This window comes from Indicator indicator, chromosome 27 (assembly GCF_027791375.1).
Source record: "Indicator indicator isolate 239-I01 chromosome 27, UM_Iind_1.1, whole genome shotgun sequence".
NCBI lineage: Eukaryota > Metazoa > Chordata > Aves > Piciformes > Indicatoridae > Indicator > Indicator indicator.
This window is the reverse complement of record NC_072036.1, coordinates 10,473,403-10,495,972: the sequence shown is the minus strand read 5'-3', so window position 1 is coordinate 10,495,972 and position 22,570 is coordinate 10,473,403. Positions and strand designations below refer to the sequence as shown.

General features: G+C 42.4%; 1 protein-coding gene across 1 annotated transcript in view; it reads left to right on the top strand.

Annotated features, from left to right (window-relative positions):
• The window catches only part of ARMC2 (armadillo repeat containing 2), a 47,801-nt gene that overhangs the window by 10,487 nt on the left and 14,744 nt on the right, over positions 1-22,570 (top strand). The window contains exons 5-11 of the mRNA XM_054393115.1: positions 3,056-3,126; positions 5,858-5,950; positions 7,107-7,285; positions 9,223-9,325; positions 10,250-10,470; positions 13,145-13,290; positions 16,994-17,093. Coding sequence (XP_054249090.1) covers positions 3,056-3,126; positions 5,858-5,950; positions 7,107-7,285; positions 9,223-9,325; positions 10,250-10,470; positions 13,145-13,290; positions 16,994-17,093 — 913 coding nt within the window. The remainder of the gene's footprint in view (positions 1-3,055; positions 3,127-5,857; positions 5,951-7,106; positions 7,286-9,222; positions 9,326-10,249; positions 10,471-13,144; positions 13,291-16,993; positions 17,094-22,570) is intronic.

Below are 22,570 nucleotides of genomic sequence, written 5' to 3'. Positions count from 1 at the left end.
GGTTCTGCAGCGGGGGGGGAAGGAGCGCGCGGAAGGTTCTGCAGCGGGGGGGGAAGGAGCGCGCGGAAGGTTCTGCAGCGGGGGGGAAGGAGCGCGCGGAAGGTTCTGCAGCGGGGGGGGAAGGAGCGCGCGGAAGGTTCTGCAGCGGGGGGGAAGGAGCGCGCGGAAGGTTCTGCAGCGGGGGGAAGGAGCGCGCGGAAGGTTCTGCAGCGGGGGGGAAGGAGCGCGCGGAAGGTTCTGCAGCGGGGGGGAAGGAGCGCGCGGAAGGTTCTGCAGCGGGGGGGAAGGAGCGCGCGGAAGGTTCTGCAGCGGGGGGGGAAGGAGCGCGCGGAAGGTTCTGCAGCGGGGGGGAAGGAGCGCGCGGAAGGTTCTGCAGCGGGGGGGGGAAGGAGCGCGCGGAAGGTTCTGCAGCGGGGGGGAAGGAGCGCGCGGAAGGTTCTGCAGCGGGGGGGAAGGAGCGCGCGGAAGGTTCTGCAGCGGGGGGGAAGGAGCGCGCGGAAGGTTCTGCAGCGGGGGGGAAGGAGCGCGCGGAAGGTTCTGCAGCGGGGGGGAAGGAGCGCGCGGAAGGTTCTGCAGCGGGGGGGAAGGAGCGCGCGGAAGGTTCTGCAGCGGGAGGGGAAGGAGCGCGCGGAAGGTTCTGCAGCGGGGGGGAAGGAGCGCGCGGAAGGTTCTGCAGCGGGGGGGAAGGAGCGCGCGGAAGGTTCTGCAGCGGGGGGGAAGGAGCGCGCGGAAGGTTCTGCAGCGGGAGGGGAGGGAGCGCGCGGAAGGTTCTGCTGGGGGAAGGAGCGCGCGGAAGGTTCTGCAGCGGGAGGGGAAGGAGCGCGCGGAAGGTTCTGCAGCGGGAGGGGAAGGAGCGCGCGGAAGGTTCTGCAGCGGGAGGGGAGGGAGCGCGCGGAAGGTTCTGCAGCGGGAGGGGAAGGAGCGCGCGGAAGGTTCTGCAGCGGGAGGGGAAGGAGCGCTGTTCCTGTACTGAGATTTTACACATTTGTGGATCAGACCTTGCTGTTGTGTGCACCTTCTTTGGAGAGAACTAGCCTAACTCTCTATCTCTGGGATGCAGTTCTTAGAAATGTAGTTTTGCCCTGGAATGCCCCTGAAGGGGGAGAGTTAGCATGTTTGCCATCTTCATGGCAAGGACAAGCAAGCAAACAGCTAAACATGCAAGAGTTTCTGAATAAATGAAGCTTTCGCTTGGTTATGCGTTCTTTCTCCAAGGAAAAATACTGAACGCAGTACTGCAGTGCTGACTCACCTTACTTTTGGAAGTCTTCACAGTCTGTGTACAGTCAAGAAAGCATAGAGGCTACTATGATCTCCCTTATGTGAGAAAGATAGAGGTGATCCAGTTCCCAGATTTTTTTCCTCTCTAAATCATCAGAGCCTCTATCAGTTGATTTCTTGATGAGTCCCTTATCAGATGATCAGTTTTCTGCCAATTGACTTTGTTTCCAAGGCAACCACTCTCTTGACAAGCCAGTTCCCTTCAATAGTAGGTAACTCTCTTTTTTTTAGAGTAGGTTGATTACATTTTAACTGTGTAGTTCTTAACAAGATATTGCTGCTTAAGTTTCAGCCCTAGATGAAAATGAAAAGATAACCAAAAAAAAAAAGGCATAAGTTTCTGTAACTGGAATGGAGTTGGCAGCATGGTAAAGATGGGTAAAGAGATTTTATAATCTCTCACAAAATTCATCAGTTGTACATATTCTTTGAAGAGAAGTCATTTATGTGCCTGGTCAGTGCTTTCTTTTTCTGAGAAGCAGGAGAGTTCTAGTGAAGCTGTTTAACTTAAGAGGATGTTTCCCCAAAGTGCAGATAGTTCTGTGAACACCAGCAGTACAACAATCTGCTTCCCTGCCCACCAGTCTCTCAACTGGTGGTACTGGTGGTGTAGAAATCATCTTCCAACCAAGCTTTTTTTTTTTTTTTTTTAATGCAGTTCAGACTTTGATGTGGCTTTACCCTTTATGTCCCGTGTGGTGTTTCTATCTGATTCGTGTTCAGTTCCATATCCTTTGCTTCAGTGTCTTTTCTATTCTGTTGCTTTTGTTTCTTACAAAGCTTGTGGGCTGCAAGAGGTTGGGGCTGTTCAGCCTGGAGAAAGGAAGGCTCTGAGGAGACCTTACAGCAGTTTTCCAGTACCTGAAGGACCCTACAGGAAATCTGGGGAAGGACTTTTTATGAGGGTTTGTAGTGATAGGACATGAGGGTACAACTTTAAGCTTGAGGAGGGCAAATTTTGACTGGATATTAGGAGGAAATTCTGTACAGTGAGGGTAGGGAGACACTGGAACAGGTTGCCTTTCCAACTCCTGGCATCTGTGATCCTATCTAATAGCCAAAAGAGTCTCTATCTTGTGCCCTTGTTCTAGATCAGTGCTGCTGGAGTGTGTAGCTAGCCAAACAGAACAGATTTCTCACAGGTGTGTCCAGCAGTCCCCCTTGCCAGAGAAAGATTCATGTCACAGTCAGCAGGAGTAATGGCATTACTCACTGGTACCTCACAAAGCCATTACAGCAGAGGTGTTTTTTGCACTGACAGAAGTGGTGACCACTGCACAGCTCACAATAGTTCCCAGGCAGCCCTGGAAATTCTAACACTCACTTTAAAGGTTACCACTCAGTGCTTGGTTCTTTGGAAATTCTTCTCGTCACATCTTTTAATTCTTTGAGGGAGAAAAAAGGAAAAATCCCAGTCCTTGTGAACAGATATTTTAAGCTGAGTTTAAAATTCAGGGAATGAAACTGACGACGAAGTAAGAATCGGCTCTTGCCGAGCGCTGCTTGGTTCAGCTTTCGGTTTTAGCCTGCGAGTGGAAATGCTTTTGCGTTCCATAACGGTGACCTCTTGTGGTGCCTTGGCAGTATTTCTGCAGCAGCTTTCTCTAACCCAAGCAGTCCTTTCCAACGACCAGGTGACCTACTGACTTAGTAAAATAACTTCCAGTCTCTTCCAGGCAGCTGTTAACGTGCAGCTCTCATCCTGAGTGCGTGTGAAGGAAGAAGCTTGGAAGGCTGAGTCCTGATCTGTGTTTGTCTGTGCTGTGTCTTGCAGTGACCCAGTGACAAAGCCTGCCACAAATCCATCATGGCCAAGCAGGACAGGCTGGAAGGGACTAGAAACAGGTACCTTGGAAGGTATTTATTTCACCCAGGAAACGCAGTCAAAGAGAAACAATCAAACTGTTGTGATCCAAGTTCTTTATTCGCTTTTTCTTTATTCTAGATGTTTGGATTTTTTATTTTACTGTTGTGGGTAAAGAGAGATAATATTCCAGACATCCACATTCTAAAAAGCCTGTTGCTGTTCTCTCTTGTTTTTCCCCTGTGTAGGCTTAGGAATTTACCAATCCATTAACACCTTGTTTGCCCACCCCTTTCTGTAAGCAGGCAGAGTTGCACAGAAACTAAAGAATTTATACCAAGTATGCTTTATGCTGAAGGTAACAGATTCTGGATTGCCCTGTAGGGATGCATCTTCTTCATTTTACCTAACAGGTCTTAATTAATATTTCCTCATAGCTGGCATGTGTCATACATGGCAAGTGCATGCTGAAGAGTCTGGTATAGAAACCTAAAGTTTCTACTCTGCCATTATTATGCTTTATCTCTTTTTTTCTGGAACTGAGAAGCTGCATTGTTCTGGATCCTTCTGTAATGGGGTCTGCTTGTATTTTCCTTCAGAGGAGGAAGGAAATATTTACCATGTCACGGGAGTTAGAATCCTGTGGGGCTGTGTTTTCTCTGCTCTAATTTGTACGTGCTATTAAAAAAAAAGTTACTAGGATTGTTCCTTTTTGTATCTACTTCTTTAAACATTATGTAGCTTCCTCACTTTGAGCATACTTCATCTTTAATCCAAGACCAAACAATGGGATAGCAGTAGGAATTCCCAATCATTTCTTCTCTGTAGTGCAGTCCTTAGGGGGGGGGAGTGTTCATTTACAGATGATATCTATTTTCTGATATGATTTGTGTTTATGCTTTCACATTTTCCTAGAGAGGAGGTAGTGTTTTAATATTGATCTATTCCTAGCCACTCAGTATTCTGTGAAAAGGCTCCACGTGGTAAGTCAGGCAATACCCAGCTTTTGAAAGCTCAGTGTTGCTAAGGCTCTTGTATTTACATGCTAAAAACAGCAACCAATAAATGGAGACTGATTAGTGATTTTTTTTTTTTTTTGACCAGAATGCAAAGCTGTGGTTAAGACCTATGAAACACTGAGAACTTCAACTTGCTGAATTCTTTTGCTTTGAGTGTGTTTGAATTGTGATTCACTCAATCAGAATGTTGAGGACAGTTTCTGTAATATTTTAAACACAGTTAGTGCCATAACTTTTCATCATTGGTGGGGGGGGAATTTCAGCTCACACTGACACAACACCTTAGAAATCTATCAGGAGTGAAACACAACTTTAATATTTAATGTTGCTTTTTCTTTAAAATCATCTATTTCCTCTTCATTCTTATTGCTAGGACTAATGCTGATTATATTTTTTTTCCCCTAGTTTCAGGAGAATGATATTTTTTCTCTTTTAAATTATACCATAATGACTTCTAGGTTGCTCTGTTTTTTTCTGATGAATATGATACCAGTGCAGGAGAGTGGTATCAAAAAAAAAAAAAATCAGTTCTTTTTGTTCTGAATGGCTTTGCTAATTTTTCTTCTACTTGGAAGTTTGTTCATGCTTGCAAATGTATCCATGAACTAATCTATTTCTTGCTTAATGTTTCTTGCTTCCAGTACCTGAAAGGGGCCTGCGAAAAAGCCAAGAAGGAACTTTTGGCAAGGGCTTATAGTGATAGGATGAGAGGGAAAGGTTTGAAGCTTGAGGAGAACAGATTTAGACTTGAGATGAGGAAGAAATTCTTTACAGTGAGGGTGGTGAGACACTGGAACAGGTTGGCCATGTTGGTCATGGATTCCCCCTTCTTGAGGTGTTCAAGGCCAGGCTGAATGAGGGCTTGAGCAACCTGGGCTGGTGAAAGGTGTCCCTGCCCATGGCAGGTGGTTGGGACTGGATGATCTTTAAGGTCCCTTTCAACCTAAAGCATTCTATAAGTCTGTGAATAATAAAGTTAAGCACATGCATAGTTAGAAATCTCTCAGTTTAAGTAGCTACAAATTAGAAAGAAAATAATTGAGTCAATATGTGGCTTTTGTGGTGGGAAGGAACAGTGCAAACTATTTTAGTGTTCATTTCAGCTGTGCTCTTACATTGTCTGGAGCAGAACTTCAACTCAATTGCAAGTGCTATATAGTGGTGTAGTAATTAAGCTATTTGATCTATAAAGGTTATTAGTTGATCTAGGAAACAAAAAAGAGCTGTGCAAAGTAAGTAATAACAATTGTATTACCTGTTAAGATGTACTTACACTAATATGTAGACATGAACACACCAAGTGTAGTAACAGCACAGTGGAAGAGCAGCATTTGTGTGTGATCTGTTGAAGTAGAGAGAATTGAGTAATTCTGTATGAAATGTAGGTAAGGAGTTAAAGTTAACACAAATTAGAGTCTGCATTTTTTAAGAGTAAGCTTTTGAAATAGTCAGGAAGTGTGGTGGTTTTTTTTTTTTTTTATTGTTTCACTGTTCCAAGTAATGCTCAGGAGACCTTCTTTAAGGTCTAAGATGCTGTTCTCATGGTGCAAGCCTCTCAGTGTGTTCATGTTGTGCATTTCTGTGTTTGATAATGAGGCTGTGAAGAATTTGCTTTGCAGTTTAAATTCACAAGCTAGTGATGAACAGTAGGAGACACTTTCTGACTGATGAGTAAAGGATTTGTAGCTGTTTATTTGAGCAGAAGGTGAAACCTTCACTGAATGTGTGCTTTTGTTTTCAATGTACCTTGAAGGTTTGGAGGATGAAACAGGAGTAAATGAACTGGAAGAGGAAGCAATCTTTTGGCATATGAAGATTCTACCAATTCTGCATGAACTGGACAATGGTGGGTAACACTGTTCTTGGAAGGGTGCATTTTGTGTACTGTTCCCTGCTGGAAAAAATGAGACTCTCATATGTTTTACTGTAAAAGAATCACAGTAGTTGGACTAAGAAGCCTTCAATGCTTTCAGTGAGTCTGCAGTGTAAAGGTGGCCCTGGCAGTTCTCTCTAGGTGGCCCCACTTGAGCAGGGGACCAAATGACCTCCTGAAGTCCCTTCTAACCTTCTGCAATTGTATAAAAAAAAGTAAATACTGGTTTAGAGAAGATCTTGTCTGATTAAATCACCTTATTTTAGGCAACATAGCTTTGCCAGCTTAGAGTCATAGAATTATCAGGGCTGGAAGGGATCTCAAGGATCATCCAGTTCCAACTCCTCTGCCATGGGCAGGGACACCTCACACTAGATCAGGTTGCTCAGAGCCACATCCAGGTTGGCCTGCAAAAACCTCCAGGGGTGAGGCCTCCACCACCTGCCTGGGCAACCTGTTCCAGTGTCTCACCACCCTCATGGGGAAGAATTTCTTCCTAACATCCAATCTGAATCTACCCATTTCTGGTTTTGCTCCATTCCCCCTAGTCTTATCACTACCTGACACCCTAAAAAGTCCCTCCTCAGATTTCCTGTAGGCCCCCTTAAGATACTGGAAGGTTAATCAGTGATGAGGGGATGATCTTGGAGGTCTTTTCCAAGCTGGTTGATGCTGTGCTAACTTTAAGGTGCTTCACTATTTTAAGCATTTTGAAGGACTCAATTAATTTTAGAAAACTGCGGGAACCTTAATGAAAAGTTCAATTTGGGTTTGAAGTGTTAGATGTCTCTGAAAAGTAAGTAATGAGTGAAGCACAGTTGAGTAAATTATGCCTTGAAAGACTGAGCTCTGAAATCCATTGGAACGTTTTGTTCAACAGGTTATTTAATTGCTTTCTATAGACTTTGTATATTTGCTGGAGTGGTGGGAGTATAGAGAGTAGATTGGGTCTTACAAGTGGTGAATAGTGAGTGTCAAATGAGGGGATTGATTCTGTTTTACAGGATCTGTGGCAGTGTTCATTGCAGCATGGTGCAGATTAGATCAGTCTGTTGAGGTGCTCTGGAGATGGTGACACCAGTAGTTGTTTTTTCTTTTTTTTCTCCCCTCCCTTTCCACCTCCTTCAAGTAGAAGACAACATAGAAAATCTTTGTCTGGCTTGCACCAAGCTGTATCAAGCCTTGAATGAAGGAAATCTGCTTGGAAAAAGGTTTGAAGGGAGAAGTATTCTTCTGAAGACATTATATCAACTGGTAGACGTTGACTCGGATCCACTTCGCCTGAAGCTGGCAAAGATTATCCTGGCTGTAAGTGGTGTAAAATTCTGGGTTGTAGGATGTGAGGCTCAAGATCATGAATTACAACCTGCACTTCAATTTTTCATTTCATACTTTCAAACTGTGTCTAAACTAATCCTTTCCTAAGCACAGTTTCTTGCCATACAGATACCATTTATCCAGACCGGTCCTTGTTAGAGCCTTTTTTTCTTTTTTTAGGGAAGTTATGCCTGAGGGAGGAAGGAAGGACACAAAATAGGAGAGTTGGTGGCAGGAATATTGCTTAGGCATGGAAAAGAGACAGTGTCTTAGGATGGGATTTAATCAAAGTAGCAATTAAAAGTTCCACATGCAAATGAAGTTGATTTTTTTTGGACTAGTATCTTGCTATTATTATCTGAAATATTTTTTTATTTCTGAATATTTTCTTTATTTTTTTATTACCTGAAATAATTTTTACTATCCTGACATATTTGTCAGGTAATAGTATCTGCAGTTTGCATTTGAACCAAACAATAGTTAAAGTAATAATTAAAAGTTCCACATGGAAATCAAGCTTAGTTTTTGGAATAATATCTTGAAATTATTATCTGAAATATATATTTTTTAAATTTCTGAATATTTTTCTGATTTTTTTTAAATTATCTGAAATTTTATTATCTGACGTATTTGTCAGGTAATACTAACTATCTGTAGTTTTGATTTAAACACATCAATAATGAAAATAATAACTAAAAATTCCACATGGAAATGAAGCTTAGGTTTTGATTGACATCTTGATATTTTTAGCTGAAATAACTTTTTATTTCTGAGTATTTTTTCTGATTTTTTTTTTATTACCTGAAATATTAATCCGACATATTTATTTTCAGGTAATATTACTAAATTATTATTAGTTTTGAGTCGGATCTTGATATTTTTTATCTTAAAACTCCAAACCTTTTTATTTTTTTGAAAGCAAGTTGAATTATCTTTTTCTGCAGTACTTCTGACTAAAACTCTTAAGTTAGTGCTTTTAAACCTATTAGTTCAGCTTCTAGGTAGTATGTATGGACAGTCACTGGTGAAAGGGTAGCACAGTTTGCTAAGCAGAGCTTAAGCAAACTTGGGTTTTTGAGAGTCCTTTAATTCTGCAAACAGTTTGGCTCAGTGGACTGTGAGGGTTTCGGCTGGAATTTATTAGGACAGCAAGCCCTGCTGGTGGACAGCAAGTTCTCCATGGAACCCCAATGTCCTCTTGTGACCAAGAGAGCCAGTGGGATCCTGGGATGGATCAAGAAAGGTGTCCAGCAGGGCTGGGGAAGTTCTACTACCTCTCTTCTCTGCCCTGCTGAGACCACAGCTGCAATCCTGTGTCCAGTTTGGGGCTCCCCAGTTCAAGAGAGACAGAGACCTACTGGAGAGAGTCCAAGGGAGAGCCATGAGGAGGAGTTGGAGACTTGAGCATCTCCCTGTGAAGAGACACTGAGAGCCCTGGGGCTGTTTAGTCTGGAGAAGAGAAGACTGAGAGAGGATCTGATCAATATCTATAAATACGAGGGGTGGGTGTCAGGAGGAGGGGGCCAGGCTCTTTTGGGTGGTTCACAGTGATAAGACAAGGAACAATGGATTCAAACTAGAACATAGAAGATTTCAGCTCAACATGAGGAGAAACATCTTTACAGTGAGGGTGACAGAGCCCTGGAACAGGCTGCCCAGGGGGGTTGTGGAGTCTCCTTCTCTGGAGACTTTCCAAACCCACCTGGATGCATTCCTGTGCAAACTACCCTAAGTGATGCTGCTCTGGCAGGGGGGTTGGACCTGATGATCTCTTGAGGTCCCTTCCAGCCTCTGATATACTGTGAGACTGTGAGAAGACAAAGTTGCCATGCTGTCTGCACTTCGTAAAATGTTAAGGTGCATTTTGATATCTAGGTTTCAGTTGTGATTTTTGTCTTTTTCCCCTCCCCCGCTTTCTTTCTTTGCAGATGAAAGTGGCTGGGAAAAATCTTCTCAGTGTTTGCAAGCTTGCATTCAACGTTTGCAGGAACGACAGAAACGATTCCATCCTTCAGAGAGAGAGATTCTTGGGTGTGTAGCCTGTTCCTGTGCACAAGTTAGGTGTGGGAATTCACTGGGGAGATGGAGCACCTTTCAAGAAACATTCTCCGAGTTAGTTTAGTTGTGCACTAAAAATTGCCTCCCAGGTCAACCTAACAGTTCATCTAGTCCAGTGTCTGATGGCAGTAGGGGATGCTGTTCAGGGACGTTTTCTGTGATCTATTTCCCCTCTACTTACCCCAGCATCCAGAATTTAAGTACTTTTTTTGTGCTCTGTTTCAGATGCTTTAAGACATTTGATTTTTAATTTTTTTTTTTTTTGTTTAAGGAAGTAGTGAGAATGAACCTCTTTAGAATATCTCAGGTTCAGTACACAAAATTCCAGGCACACACAGGTCAGGTCCATTTTCTTATTCAGCAATAATTGTTTCTTGGTTTCAATCCAGATATAATTTTTTTTTTTTTTCCCAGCCCACTTTTCAGAAATCATAGAATCACAGAATGGCTTAGGTTGGAAAGGACCTCAGAGCTCATCTACTCCAACCTCTGTGCCATGGGCAGGGACACCTCTCAACTAGACTCAGCTGCGCAAGGTCTCATCCAGCCTGACCTTGAACACCCCCAGGGAGGAGGCATCCACAACCTCCCTGGGCAGCCTATTCCAGAGTCTCACCACCCTTGTCCTGAAGAACTTCTTCCTAAGATCCAGTCCAACCCTACTCTCCCTCAGTTTCAGACCATTCCCCTTGTCCTATTGCCAGACACCCTTATGGAAAGTCCCTCTGCAGCCTTCCTGTAGGATCCCTTCAGGCATTGGAAGGCAGCTCTAAGGTCCTCCCAGAGTTCATTCTGAGTATTTTTTCCTTGTTGATGTCTTTAATGACAGGATTATATCAAATCTAAACATTAATATTAAACTTTCTGAGTAATGATTTGTTTTTTTTTTCCTTCTAGACTGTTTGTTGGAGGTCCTGAGAACTGAAGATCTACAGAAAAACAATGAAGCCCTCCTGTATTGCATGGGAGCTATAAAATTCATGTCTGGAAATGCAACACTCCTTAATGAAATGGTCAACAAAGGAGCTGTTGAAATGTTGCTGCAATTAATGAAGCAGATTAACAATATAAAAGACAATGACACACACTTCTCTTCCTTGGGCCACCTTTTAGTCCAGGTTAGCATTTACTTTGATTTCTAAAGTGCAGATTTCAAGAGTAAATTAAAAGTCTGTTAGAAGAGGTAAGCTAAACCTGTGTGCCACTGACAGATCTGTGCCTGTGTTTGAAGAGACTTTAAAAAAAAAGTTTACATGAGGTGGGTCAGGACCTGCTTTTAGTTGTTATAGATATTTCTGAGTAGACAATTTTTAACAGATTTAGAAATTCTGAAATTAACAAATATTTTAGTTACCTAATAAACCCAGTTCCTTCTTACTGATTTATGGTGCTGATAATGTTCTGGCTGTTGTTATTATCTAAGAAGCAGACAAAAACCATGTTACCTAAATTCTTGACACTGAAATAATGACTACAAAGCACTTCTGCAATACTTTAGGAGAGCACAAAAAAAGCTTTTTATTGCAATAATGCATTTTTAAAGATGCATAGGAAAGTATAGCTAAGTTAGTTTTCACAAAGTGGGTTTTTTCTTTTTTAAGAACTGTAAGGTAAAGGTAGTTCTAAAAGCTAAGGCTGAATCTTTCTGAAGGTTTATCTTTTCACATAGGAGGTACCTTGATGAGTGGTGGTTATGGAAAATAATCCTTTGAGATAAAACTCTTTAGAACTTAGTGGTTTAGGGGGGAAAAAAGGTTCTGTAGCTGAAGCTTAAGTTATGCATAGGTTGTGATATTTTTTTTTCTCAAGGATTTGCCAGGTAGATCCCTGGTGTTTGTCTTGGGATTTATTGATGTAAAGAATAGTGTGACTGTAAGCTTTTGGGGATGTTGCAGGAAAATATATAGGATAATTTTCTGAGGTAAAGTTAATGCTAAAATTTCTCTCCTATACCAGATTTCTTTAATTCTCTCCTAACTTTCAAGCAAGGGAGGTTATGCCACTTGAAATTACCTGAGAAAACAGAGAGCTTGCATCATCTTTAGGGCTTTCCAACCCAATCCATTCTGCCATCATGTTACTATTACTGATGTTGTCTATTTTAGTGGAGCTCTGAGGTATATATCTCTCTGGAATAATCTCTATGTTCTTACTAAAAACACAAACAGACTGAGAGGTGCTACCAAGCACTTAATGAAGTGAGGTGGCTTAATAATATTTGGCTAAGGAAGTCCCCAAGTGGCAAATTGGTCAAGACTGGGAGACTATAGAGTGAAACTGGTTGCTGTTTCACTTCTTTGTATTCTCTTCTATAGTAGTACAGATACTTCATTTTTCTTCTTCTTGTGAGAAAGGTTATGCTGCCTGCTGCTATCAAATTCCTGTGCAGTTTCTTCACCAAACCTTCATTCATGTGCACCATTTCTTCCATGGGAGTTAACTGTTCAGTCATCACAGGGAGATACAGAAATCATTCTTTTTTTTTTTTTTTTTCAGGGATATCATATTGAGAATAGTTTCTCCCTATGATTCATGTCTGCAGAATAAAGAAAGGCTTTGTGCCATACTTTAACTTGCAGTGAAAAACAAAGAAAAATCAATGTCCAGTGACATAAAGAAATAATGGATAAACACAGGTTTTCAGGAATAGAGAGCAAATTCTGCTGGAGGACAAAAACACCTTAAGTAGTCACAGTGGGCTCTGAGGGAGGCTCTGCCATCTCTCCACCCTGATAGCTGAAGTGTCTCAGGTGGCTGGGCCCAGCTCTTCATTCTTTAGCTGTGTAATTGCAGGATCAGCAGATGGCAGTGCTAGACATCCTCTTGCCAGGACCTTTCTGTGGGAATAAAGTTCCTCTCTGATTTCTTCCCTGTTACACAATGGATTTTATGCTAAATTCCCACAAGACTAAAAATGCTTGTAATAATAATAATAATTTTCCCTTAACAGGAGACATGAAACCAAGGTCATATTTGACTCATGTTGCTTCACCTTGCAGTCTGATTATTTTTATATGAAATATGGCAATGCTTTTTCAAAAGCCAAGGCTTTTGAAGTGTTACTAACAAGACTTTACAAGTACTCCATGTTCTTTAATTGAAAAGCTCTTAAATGTCTTCTCCTTCAAAAATAGCATTTGTCTGCTGTTGCATTTGTTTTGTTTGGGTGAATTTGATCTTTCACATGGCAACATAAGGATTAGGGCTGGTGAGGACTGCTAAAGCCCAGTTGTGATGCATAAGGGAGGTGGTGGAAGCTCCATCCTTGGAGGTTTTTAAGGCTAGGCTGTCAATGGTGGCTCCGAGCAACCTGATCTGGTGTGAGGTGTCCCTGCCCATGGAGCAGGGTTGGAACTAGATGATCCTTGAGGTCCCTTCCAACCCTAACAATTCTATGATTCTATGTACCAGGGGAGGTTCTGTGCTGGAAGGGTTCTCAAACACTGGAACAGGCTCCTGAACGAGGTGGTTGAATCCCTCTCCCTGGAGGAGTTTAAAAGAGGCAGAGATATGATGCTGAGGAACATGGTTTAGCACCAGCCTTGGCATGCTTCAACTGGATGATCTTTAAGATCTTTCCAACTGAAAAGATTCTATGATCCTATGAATTTTGTTGCCTGCACCTTTCCTGTTACAATTTATTGGTAGGCAGATACCTGCAGAACATTAACAGAGCATTCAGACTGCCTTGGACGTTATAAACGAGACCTGAGCTTTATTAAATTTCCAAGGCAGTGTGGATCCTGCCGCAAGTGGCTGTGATTACTAAACCTTTACGTGTCCTATGCGCAGCTGACGGCGACTCTGCGCAACTTGGCCGACTGCCCTGCGGGCAGGCAGCGGCTGCTGGGCGGTGCTGCAGCCTCTGAGCTCAGCGTGGCGCTGGAGCTGCGTGTGGAGGACAGGGATGTCTGTGCCTACGTCCTCAGGACCTTCAGGTAGGTACAGGACACGACGCTACTGCTGCCTGCAGCCAGGTCGGTCTCACTGCTTCAAGTGACCTCAGAGAGGGCAGCTTCAAGCACTGAAACTGGAAGCTTTTGTGAGTTAATAAACTGCAAGTGAACTGGGTGCTGCTTCCACCAAAGGTAGCTGCACAACCTGGTAACTCAGCCATGAGTTCTGTTTGGAGCTGGGGATGTTTAGCCTGGAGAAGAGGAGGCTCAGGGGAGACCTTATTGCTGTCTACAACTACCTGCAGGGAGGTTGTAGCCAGGAGGGGGTTGGTCTCTTCTCCCAGGCAACCAGGAAGAGAAGGAGGGTACACAGACTCAGGCTGTGCAGGGGGAAGTTTAGACTGATGGTAGGAAGAAATTCTTCCCAGAAAGAGATTGGCCATTGGAATAGGCTGCTTAGGGAGGTGGTGGAGTCACCATGCCTGAAGCGTTTAAAATAAGCCTGGATGAGGCACTTAGTGCCGTGGTTTAGTTGATTAGATGGTGTTGGGTGATAGGTTGGACTTGATGATCTTGAAGGTCTTTTCCCACCTGGTTAATTCTGTGATAGCAATGGGAAGGAGCTTTAAAACTGCTAAAAATGTTTGAGAGGTTTCCTTGTCTTGACTTTGCTGCTGGTTACAGTATCTTGAAGATTTGGAGGGCTTCTCTTTCTTAAAGACGGGTAAACTGTCTCTTTAGTCCCAAGACCACTTGTTCTACAAAATGTTAGAACTGTTTGATTTTTCAAAACTAGAGAAGGTAAACCTTGGTTTAGGAGTGAACTTTGTAGAGTAAGGGTTATCAGTTGGACCTGGTGATCTCCAGGGTCTTTTCCAACCTAAATGTTTCTGTGATTTACATTGAATTATTTTGGTCTGTTTGGTGGGTTGGTTTGTTTGTTTTTAAAGCTCCATGTAGTTTTGAATGAAGACAATGATCATACAAAAATCATTAATACTAATAGGGTTGTTTAATTTTTGCCATACAAACCCAGAGTTCTTGTCCCTGTGAAAAATGTTTTGTTTCCTTGTCGTTCCTTGAGCACACAGGTCCTGACTGGGATTTTTTGAAGTACCATTGCTTAAATTTCCCCAAATGACAGAATGGTAGGGGCTGGAAGGGACCTCTGGAGATATCTAGTCAAACCCCACTGCTAGAGCAGGATCACCCAGAGCAGTGTACATAGGAACATGTCCAGGAAGGTTTTGAATGCCTCCAGAGATAGGCTCCACAACCTCTCTGGGCAGTCTGCTCCAGTGCTCTGCCACACTCAAAGTGAAGAAGTTTTTCTTTATGTTTATGTGGATTCTTCTGCTGTTAAGATGATTGTTACTAGTTCCAAATGGTTGCTGTAGTTTTATGTTGTTGATAGTTCCCTATGGTTGTGTTAGTTGTTCTGGTTATGTTAGAGAGACACAGGTGGTAGTTTAAAATGATTGTTATGGTTGTCCAGTTAATGCATCTCTCTGAGAATCCTTCACACTTTCATTACATGCTATTAGTTCCTTTTCTTTCTTCAACTGGGGAGCCCAGAACTGGATGCAGTACTCCAGATGAGGCCTCAACAGGGCAGAGTAAAAGGAGAGGACAACCTCCTTGGACCTGCTGACCACACTCTTCTCAATGCACCCCAGGGTGCCATCGACCTTCTTGGCTTCATTGCTGGTTCCTGGGTGACCTGTTGTCCACCAGCACTCCCAGGTCCTTTTCCCCAGAGCTGCCCTCCAGCAGGTCAGCCCCCAACCTGTACTAATACATGGGGTTGTTCTTCCCCAGATGCAGTGCTGCTGCATTTCAGAGCTGCAGAAATTAAGTATATATTAATCCATGCTTTAGAAAGATAGAGACATTGCACAAGCTTCAATTGTATCAGGGACCATATATTGTAAAATAAAGTAGAGGAAAGAAAATGTGATCAGTGTGCATTGTTTGGAGCTGTCAGAGAGTGTTTGAGGAGATCCATCTGTGGGATCAGGGCTGGAGCGTGCAGATGGAAGCACTGAAAGGATGTCAGTTTTATGAGCAGCTCAGTGGTGGCTTCCCAAGATAGACTTTCTAGAGGGAGATCAGTAGGAGTGAATCACCCAAAAAGATCCTTTTGTAGTCTGAATAGTTTCTCAGACAAAAATCTTCCACTTACCAAGCACCATCTTGCAACATCCAGTGCTAAATGGACTTGCAGGCAATTTAAGGATTTTGAAGAAGCTGTGGAATTAGTTGTTGATAATTCCAGGAGGAGTTGGGTAATAAGCACCATCTATGAATGTCATTCTGAATGAAGTGTTTCCATTGCTGCTTTGTTACTGGATTGAGTCATGTTGAGTCTGTGGCTCCATGTTCATTGAGATTCTAACATGGACTTCTGTTGGATGAGATCTCCTTGCTGGATGAGATCAGGTTGTGCTTTGAAGAGCAGCTGCTGTTGTTCCTTCCTCTCCACAGCTCAGAACAGACAGATCTGGTCCTTTGCTGCTTGTGCTACCTGTAAAGCTTATGAACTTGCTTCCCCAGTTCCATGCTGCCTTGCCCACATCTGTTTCTCTACTTTTGTTTTTGAAAATGAGTTGAATTTTTGCCATAATTGCAGCACTTATGAGTGTATTTTCTTCTCCTAAGGGGAGAGCATTTCTTTTGCTTGGGAGATGCCATGAAAAGTGGGGTAACGGGTTTGTAATTAAATGTAATTGATACTCAGACTGTAGTTCTGACAAGGACATTTACTTGGTCTAGAATTCAATATGGAGCAGAAGTAATTTGTTGTATCTCAAGTTTCCTACTGCTTCAATATTTATTTATTTAAGTTTGGGGAACTGCATGGTCTGAGGATATAAATTAGCCATAAAATCAATTTAATTAGCTTCCTGGAAATTGCAGTCATGGGGGAAAATATATATATATATATATATATATACACACTGTGCAGTGGAGAGCACAGAGCTTTATTTTAGCTTCTATTGATAGAGAAGGATTATTAGTTTCTCTCAATCAGTAACTTTAGGCAGTTTCTTTGTGAAGAATGTGCTCAAACTATTGGGATTTATTAATTTCTCTCTCTAGGTCTTGCTGTAAATGATTGTAATTGAACATCAGCACAGATGTTTGCTGGGTGACTACATGAGATGAGGCTGTCCTGCTTTGTTCTGTGATTGCAGCATTTCTGCTATGACCAAAGCAAGCCCATTTCTCTTTTTGTGATGGTCAAGGTGAGCAGTGTAGGACCAAAGCAGCTGTTAGGGAGCACTCCACTCAGAGATAAAATCCTGACCACCAGAAGGTGTGCTCTGTATTTGCTGGGGAGAGATGTGCTCTGCCAGTGCTGTTGCTAGGCTCCACTGGCTGTGCATTAGGAAGGAACTCTTTATTTCCTCTCCTCTCTGGCTTCCCATGTCATCTTGAAATTGCAGTTCTCCCATTTAGCACTGACAAGTGCTAGTGTTGGCATACTGTGCCCATATGGCAGGCAGGTTGGGAAGCTCCTTATGCTCACTTCTTCCTGTAATTCACTGTGGCAAGGGTAGGCAAACTTCTGCTGGGCTCTTGTGTAACTCTACCAGAAGTCCAGCTCTTGGCATCCATTTTGTTCCTTGGAAAACATGGCACAGAGCCACAAGCAGGGGCTTTAAAGGAAAAGAAAAACATCTTCTGTGCAAAAAAAAAAAAAAGTACTTTTGTTCAGTGATGTTTTATTTTTGTACTTTTGTAGCAAACTTTCCTCCTACGATGACTTCTGTGCAGCTTTAGCAGACTGCTCCAGATGTTACAACTTATTTTTAGCCCTACTAAACAAACACCAGAAGCAGCAGGTCAGTTATTTCATCTCTTGATTTATTTTTTTTAATATATTAATCCTCTGATGTGTCCATGTATTATTGTGTGTTAAGCTTGTTTCCAGTGACCTACATTTATGTGTTTTCCAAAGAAAAATGTTAAATAGTTGACAGCATTTCTAAGTAGTAAGCAAATGAAATAATTTGGATGAAAAACTCAACAGTAATACAGAGGACTGATAGTTGATTAACTTGGTTGTCATTTGCATGTGTAGAAACAGCCCTTTACTTGATAATTTTTTTTCTTAGTTTAAAAAAAATGCTTTTTAAAGCAAAGAGTTAATTTGAATCTTTCATAGAAAATACTTTTTCAAGCAAAGAGTTTGTCTCTTTCATAGACAATACTTTTTTAAAGCAGTTTATTGGAATATTCAATAGAAAATACTTTTTAAAGCAAAGAGTTTATTTGAATCTTTTATAGAAAATACTTTCTAAATCAAAGACCTTATTTGAATCTTTCATAGAAAATACTTTTAAAGCAGTTTATTTGAATATTCAATAGAAAATATTTTTTAGAGCAAAGAGTTTATCTGAATATTTCATAGAAAATAATTTTTAAACCAAAGAGTTTATCTGAATATTTCATAGTTGGAAGATGTTGGGATTTCTCTTAGCCTCCTCCCCTACAAAGAAAAAAAAACACAATAAAAAGTGTGAATTTTCTGGAGTGAAGCCTTTTGAAGGGAAACTTTGCTCCTTGATAACTGCATCAGGTATCAGAATGCAGCTCTCCTGTACCAGAGAGAACCAAATGCCTAGGACAGCATGTTTGGGACATTCACCTAGAGGTAAATTAAGGGTGTAGGGTTTGTCAAAATGCCTACAAAATAAAATGCTAAGAGTGTGCTTGCTACCAACTTCATCAGAACTTCAAGGGTCACACATTGCTGTTTTGTCATGCCACCTCAGAGTCATCTTTCCCCATGCTTGCTGGAGCACCAGGCTCTGGGAGCTTGGTGTGCAGGATCACAATTTTTAAAGATTGCCAAGCTGGTAAGAGTGGAGTGCCCCATGTATGGCAAATTCCTTGGCTTTATTGCCAGGCATGATTTAAGAAGAGAATAATTATGTAAAGCATAAAATCATAGAATGTTAGAGGTTGGAAGGGACTTCCAGAGATCGTAGAGTCCAACCCCCCTGCCAAAGCAGGATCACCCAGGGTAGGCTGCACAGGGATGCATCCAGCTGGGTCCTGAAGCCTCCAGAGAAGGAGACTTTCAGCATAGAAGAGAAGACTGAGAGGGGATTTAATCAATGTTTATAAGTATCTGAGGGCAGGGGACCGGGGGGGTGGAACAGGCTCTGCTCAGTTGTACCCCAGGCAAGGACAAGGGGCGATGGATATAAACTCCAGCACAGGAGGTTCCACCTCAACATGAGGAGGAACTTCTTCACTGGGAGGGTCACAGAGTACTGGAACAGGCTGCCCAGAGGGGTTGTGGAGTCTCCTTCTCTGGAGACTTTCCAGACCCATCTGGATGTGCTCCTGTGTGACCTGTGCTGGATTCTATGGTCCTGCTCTGGCAGGGGGGTTGGACTCCATGGTCTTCTAAGGTCCCTTCCAACCCTAACATCCTGTGAGCCTGTGATAGATGTTCAAAGGTGGAACAGGATTTCAAAAGAGAGACTGTTAAACCACACTGAGATTGTTTTTCCAAGTAAGGCATTTCTTGGCTGCTCCAGCATCTAAACTGGTTTAAGGATACCTACTTAGCCTATGCAGTTTACCTTGGGGTTAGTAATTCCTGGAGAACAGCTGGGAGGAGATCCTTTGTGCTAATGTTGTTAAAAGCAATCAATGAAGATAAACCAAATCAACTGCACCGAACAATTTATACTTTCTCTTTACAAAAAAAAAAAAAAAGAAAAAAATATAATTTCTCCCTTTCCTGTTTACCTGCAGCCCTGTTCTCTGTGACAACACACAGAGAAGAGGAACAAAGATTAAGTTGTTTCTCTTCTTCTAAATGTTCTTCTGTTGCTTAACATTTCTGCAGCATATCTGAGGTTTCTCTAGATTCAGGTTGCTCTTGCACTGTGTAGTCTTCAAAAACACAAGTAAAACTCAGTGTAAAAGCTATGTAAATAGTATAAGAAACAGCATTGTAGTTGATTAGCTTTAAAGTGATTTTTTTTTTTTTTCTTCTACTGAGAACTCAGCAAATGACGGGATTGGGAATAAGGAGTTGGAATTGAGTTAACATTTTGCTCTCAATCTTCATCTGGAGTTTTAAGAGGAGCTATTCTAAGCTTTGTGTCATAATGAACTGCAGGCTCATCTATGAATTGCAAGTGTTTGTTGTCAGGTAGTGTGGAGACTTTAAGCTTCTAGTTAGTGGTCCTAAAAAAAAAAAAAACCCTCTTTCCTCCCCATATTAGCATTGCTTTTTGTGTTGAGCTGGCAGCTGTTTTATCAAAACACAAATTAGGCAAGAAACAGCTAGTGTATTAAAAAAAAACCACCACCAAACCCCAACCTTTATTCCAGAGAAGGGCAATGAGGCTGGTGGGAGGTCTGGAGCACAGCCCTATGAGGAGAGAGGCTGAGGGAGCTGGGACTGTTTAGCCTGGAGAAGAGGAGGCTCAGGGGTGACCTCATTGCTGTCTACAACTACCTGAAGGGAGGTTGTAGCCAGGAGGGGGTTGGTCTCTTCTCCCAGGCAAGCAGCACCAGAACAAGAGGACACAGTCTCAAGCTGTGCCAGGGGAAGTTTAGGCTGTAGGTGAGGAGCAAGTTCCTCACAGAGTGATCTGCCATTGGAATGTGCTGCCCAGGGAGGTGGTGGAGTCAGCATCCCTGGAGGTGTTCAGAAAGGATTGGATGTGGCACTTGGAGCCATGGTTTAGTTAGTCATGAGGTGCTGGGTGATAGGTTGGACTTGATGATCTCTGAGGTCTTTTCCAGCCTTGTTGATTCTATGATTATGTTGTGATGATTAGATCTGCAGTGTCTTTAGAGTCATTAATTCTTAGTGCAGCTTTTAAGCAAGCACCCAGCTGTCACTTGTCAGCTTAGTGAAGCCCTGCAGAAGGGAGAAGAGGGACACAGATAATGGCATGCAACTGTGGTGTTGGGGTTTTTTTGTGGGTGCTGTAGTATATATAATAAACACTTGAGCTGTGAGGAGTGCAAATGTTTTTCCTGAGGTGTAGTTGGCACTGCTAATCTTTTTCTTTTCAAGTGCTGACAGCTAGTGCGTTCCAGCCCGAGCTGGTATGTGTTGAAAGGAAAACAAGGAACCAGCAGCGTTGAGTGAAGTTGTCTGCTGTGGGAAGTAGCAAAGAGGGAGGATAAATCAGTATGATTAACTCAAAGCAGTCAAAAAGCCTCAGGATTAAAAACTGAGATGTTAAGAAAGGACAAGTGTGTATGTGTGTTTGTCTCTTCTGAGTTTTCAGGTTGCGAGTTTGTGGGGTCAGGGCTTTTATATTGGAAATTGTGGTAACTACAAACATACTGGGGAAGAAACTAAAACTAGCAGTCAGACTTTCCCAAGTGCTTTCTTAATTGTGAATTTTAAAATAAGCATTAAATAGGATGAAAATGAAGCCTGGAAATGGGATTGATGACCACCTGCTAATGGCCTCTTCTCCTGCAGGACATTCATATGTGTGGGGGAAGGATGTTCTCTCTTTCCTGACAAATGCTCTCTGCTGTTAGTCTGGCAAAGCTTCTTTCTGTTCTTTATTTCAAGTCCCTCAGTCAAGAACTTCTTCATTTGCTTTTGATGCTTCCAGGGCATTCTACACACAGATGTCCTTTTTTTTTTTTTTTCTTCTTTAAATCGAGTTTCATTTAGGGTCAGTTGTTATTTCTGGGTTTGACCAGGAATTTTCACAGCCAGAATGTCACTTCAAGATGAATCACACAGTCTCACAGTATATCAGAGGCTGGAAGGGACCTCAAGAGAACACCAGGTCCAACCCGCCCTGCCAGAGCAGCATCACTTAGGGTTGTCTGCACAGGAATGCATCCAGCTGGGTTTGGAAAGTCTCCAGAGCAGGAGACTCCACAACCCCCCTGGGCAGCCTGTTCCAGGGCTCTGTCACCCTCACTGTAAAGAAGTTTCTCTTCATGTTGAGCTGAAATCTTCTCTGTTCAAGCTTGTACCTGTTGTCCTTGTCTTATTGCACACCACCCAAAAAAGAGCCTGGCCCCCTCCTCCTGACACCCACCCCTCACCTATTGATAGACATTGATCAGATCCCCTCTCAGTCTTCTCCTCTCCAGACTAAACAGCCCCAGGGCTCTCAGTCTCTCTTCACAGGGGAGATGCTCAAGTCCCCTAAGCATCCTCATGGCTCTCCCTTGGATTCTCTCCAGCAGGTCTCTGTCTCTCTTGAACTGGGGAGCCCCAAACTGGACACCTTCCTGTGTTTGAAAGAGATTAGCTCCAGGATGGCAAAACTGCTGTTCTTTTGCCTGTGAGTAGAAGATCAGACCCTGCAAAGAAAACTCTCAATTGTCTGCCAAAGGAACATAATAAAGCAGAAATACAAATTTAGAAATGAAGTGTAAATCAGATTTGAATGCACAGCTGTTCAGACTGCTGGGCAGGGGGTTGAATTTTGACTCCCTGCACTGAAGTTTGAGCCATGGAAAGCACATTTCATTTACAGCTGTAGATTCAGTCAGAAGTCAGCTGCTGGGATCTGAATTTTTGTTTCATACTACCCTTCCCCTTTGAGATCTAGAGACCAAGCAGACTCACAACAGGTACTTGGCCAATGTGTACAAACTCTAGAATGGACTCTCCTCCCTTTTTTAGATCTAGTTTTGGTTAGCAATTACTGACCTGACTGTCTTTCCTCTCCTCCTGATAAGTAAACCTGTACAATTTGTACATCATGTAGGTAGTGTAGGTACATTTAATCACCAAGATAAAATTCTGTCATGTCCTGTGACTCAGCAAGTACCCTGCTCTGAGTACCTTTGCTACTCAGGCAGTGCAATGGAATGGGTTTTTAGAAGGAGATATGCAAAGAATCTTCCATGTCAGCAATCAAATGTCTATGTTCCAGTTGTCAGACAAATAGAGTTAGATGCTTGTGGAGTATGTGATGCCATTGCCACCTTAAAAATCAGAAATCTCACAGTTTCTTCACAGATGGAAGCAAAGGGGGAAAAAATTCATTTCTCCTTCTCAAGCTTTTTGTTGATGTTTCATCAAATTTGTGTAAGTGAAGCTGTGTGGTCTCATATATAACCTTCCAGGCAGGTTTGGGTGCACTCTCTGGACAGCAAGCTTCACATGAATGGTTTCTTGGGGGGGGAATATTAAGTGACTGAATGTGATTCTTAAAAGCTCTATATTATGTAAATTAAGCTGATAAATGTTAATTCTTCTGTAAGCCTGTAAGAAATTCTATATGCAGTTAATACTCCAAACATTTGGACATGCATCATCATCTCATTTATTAGACTTTTTTTTTCTTTCATGGGCCTTGTGCAG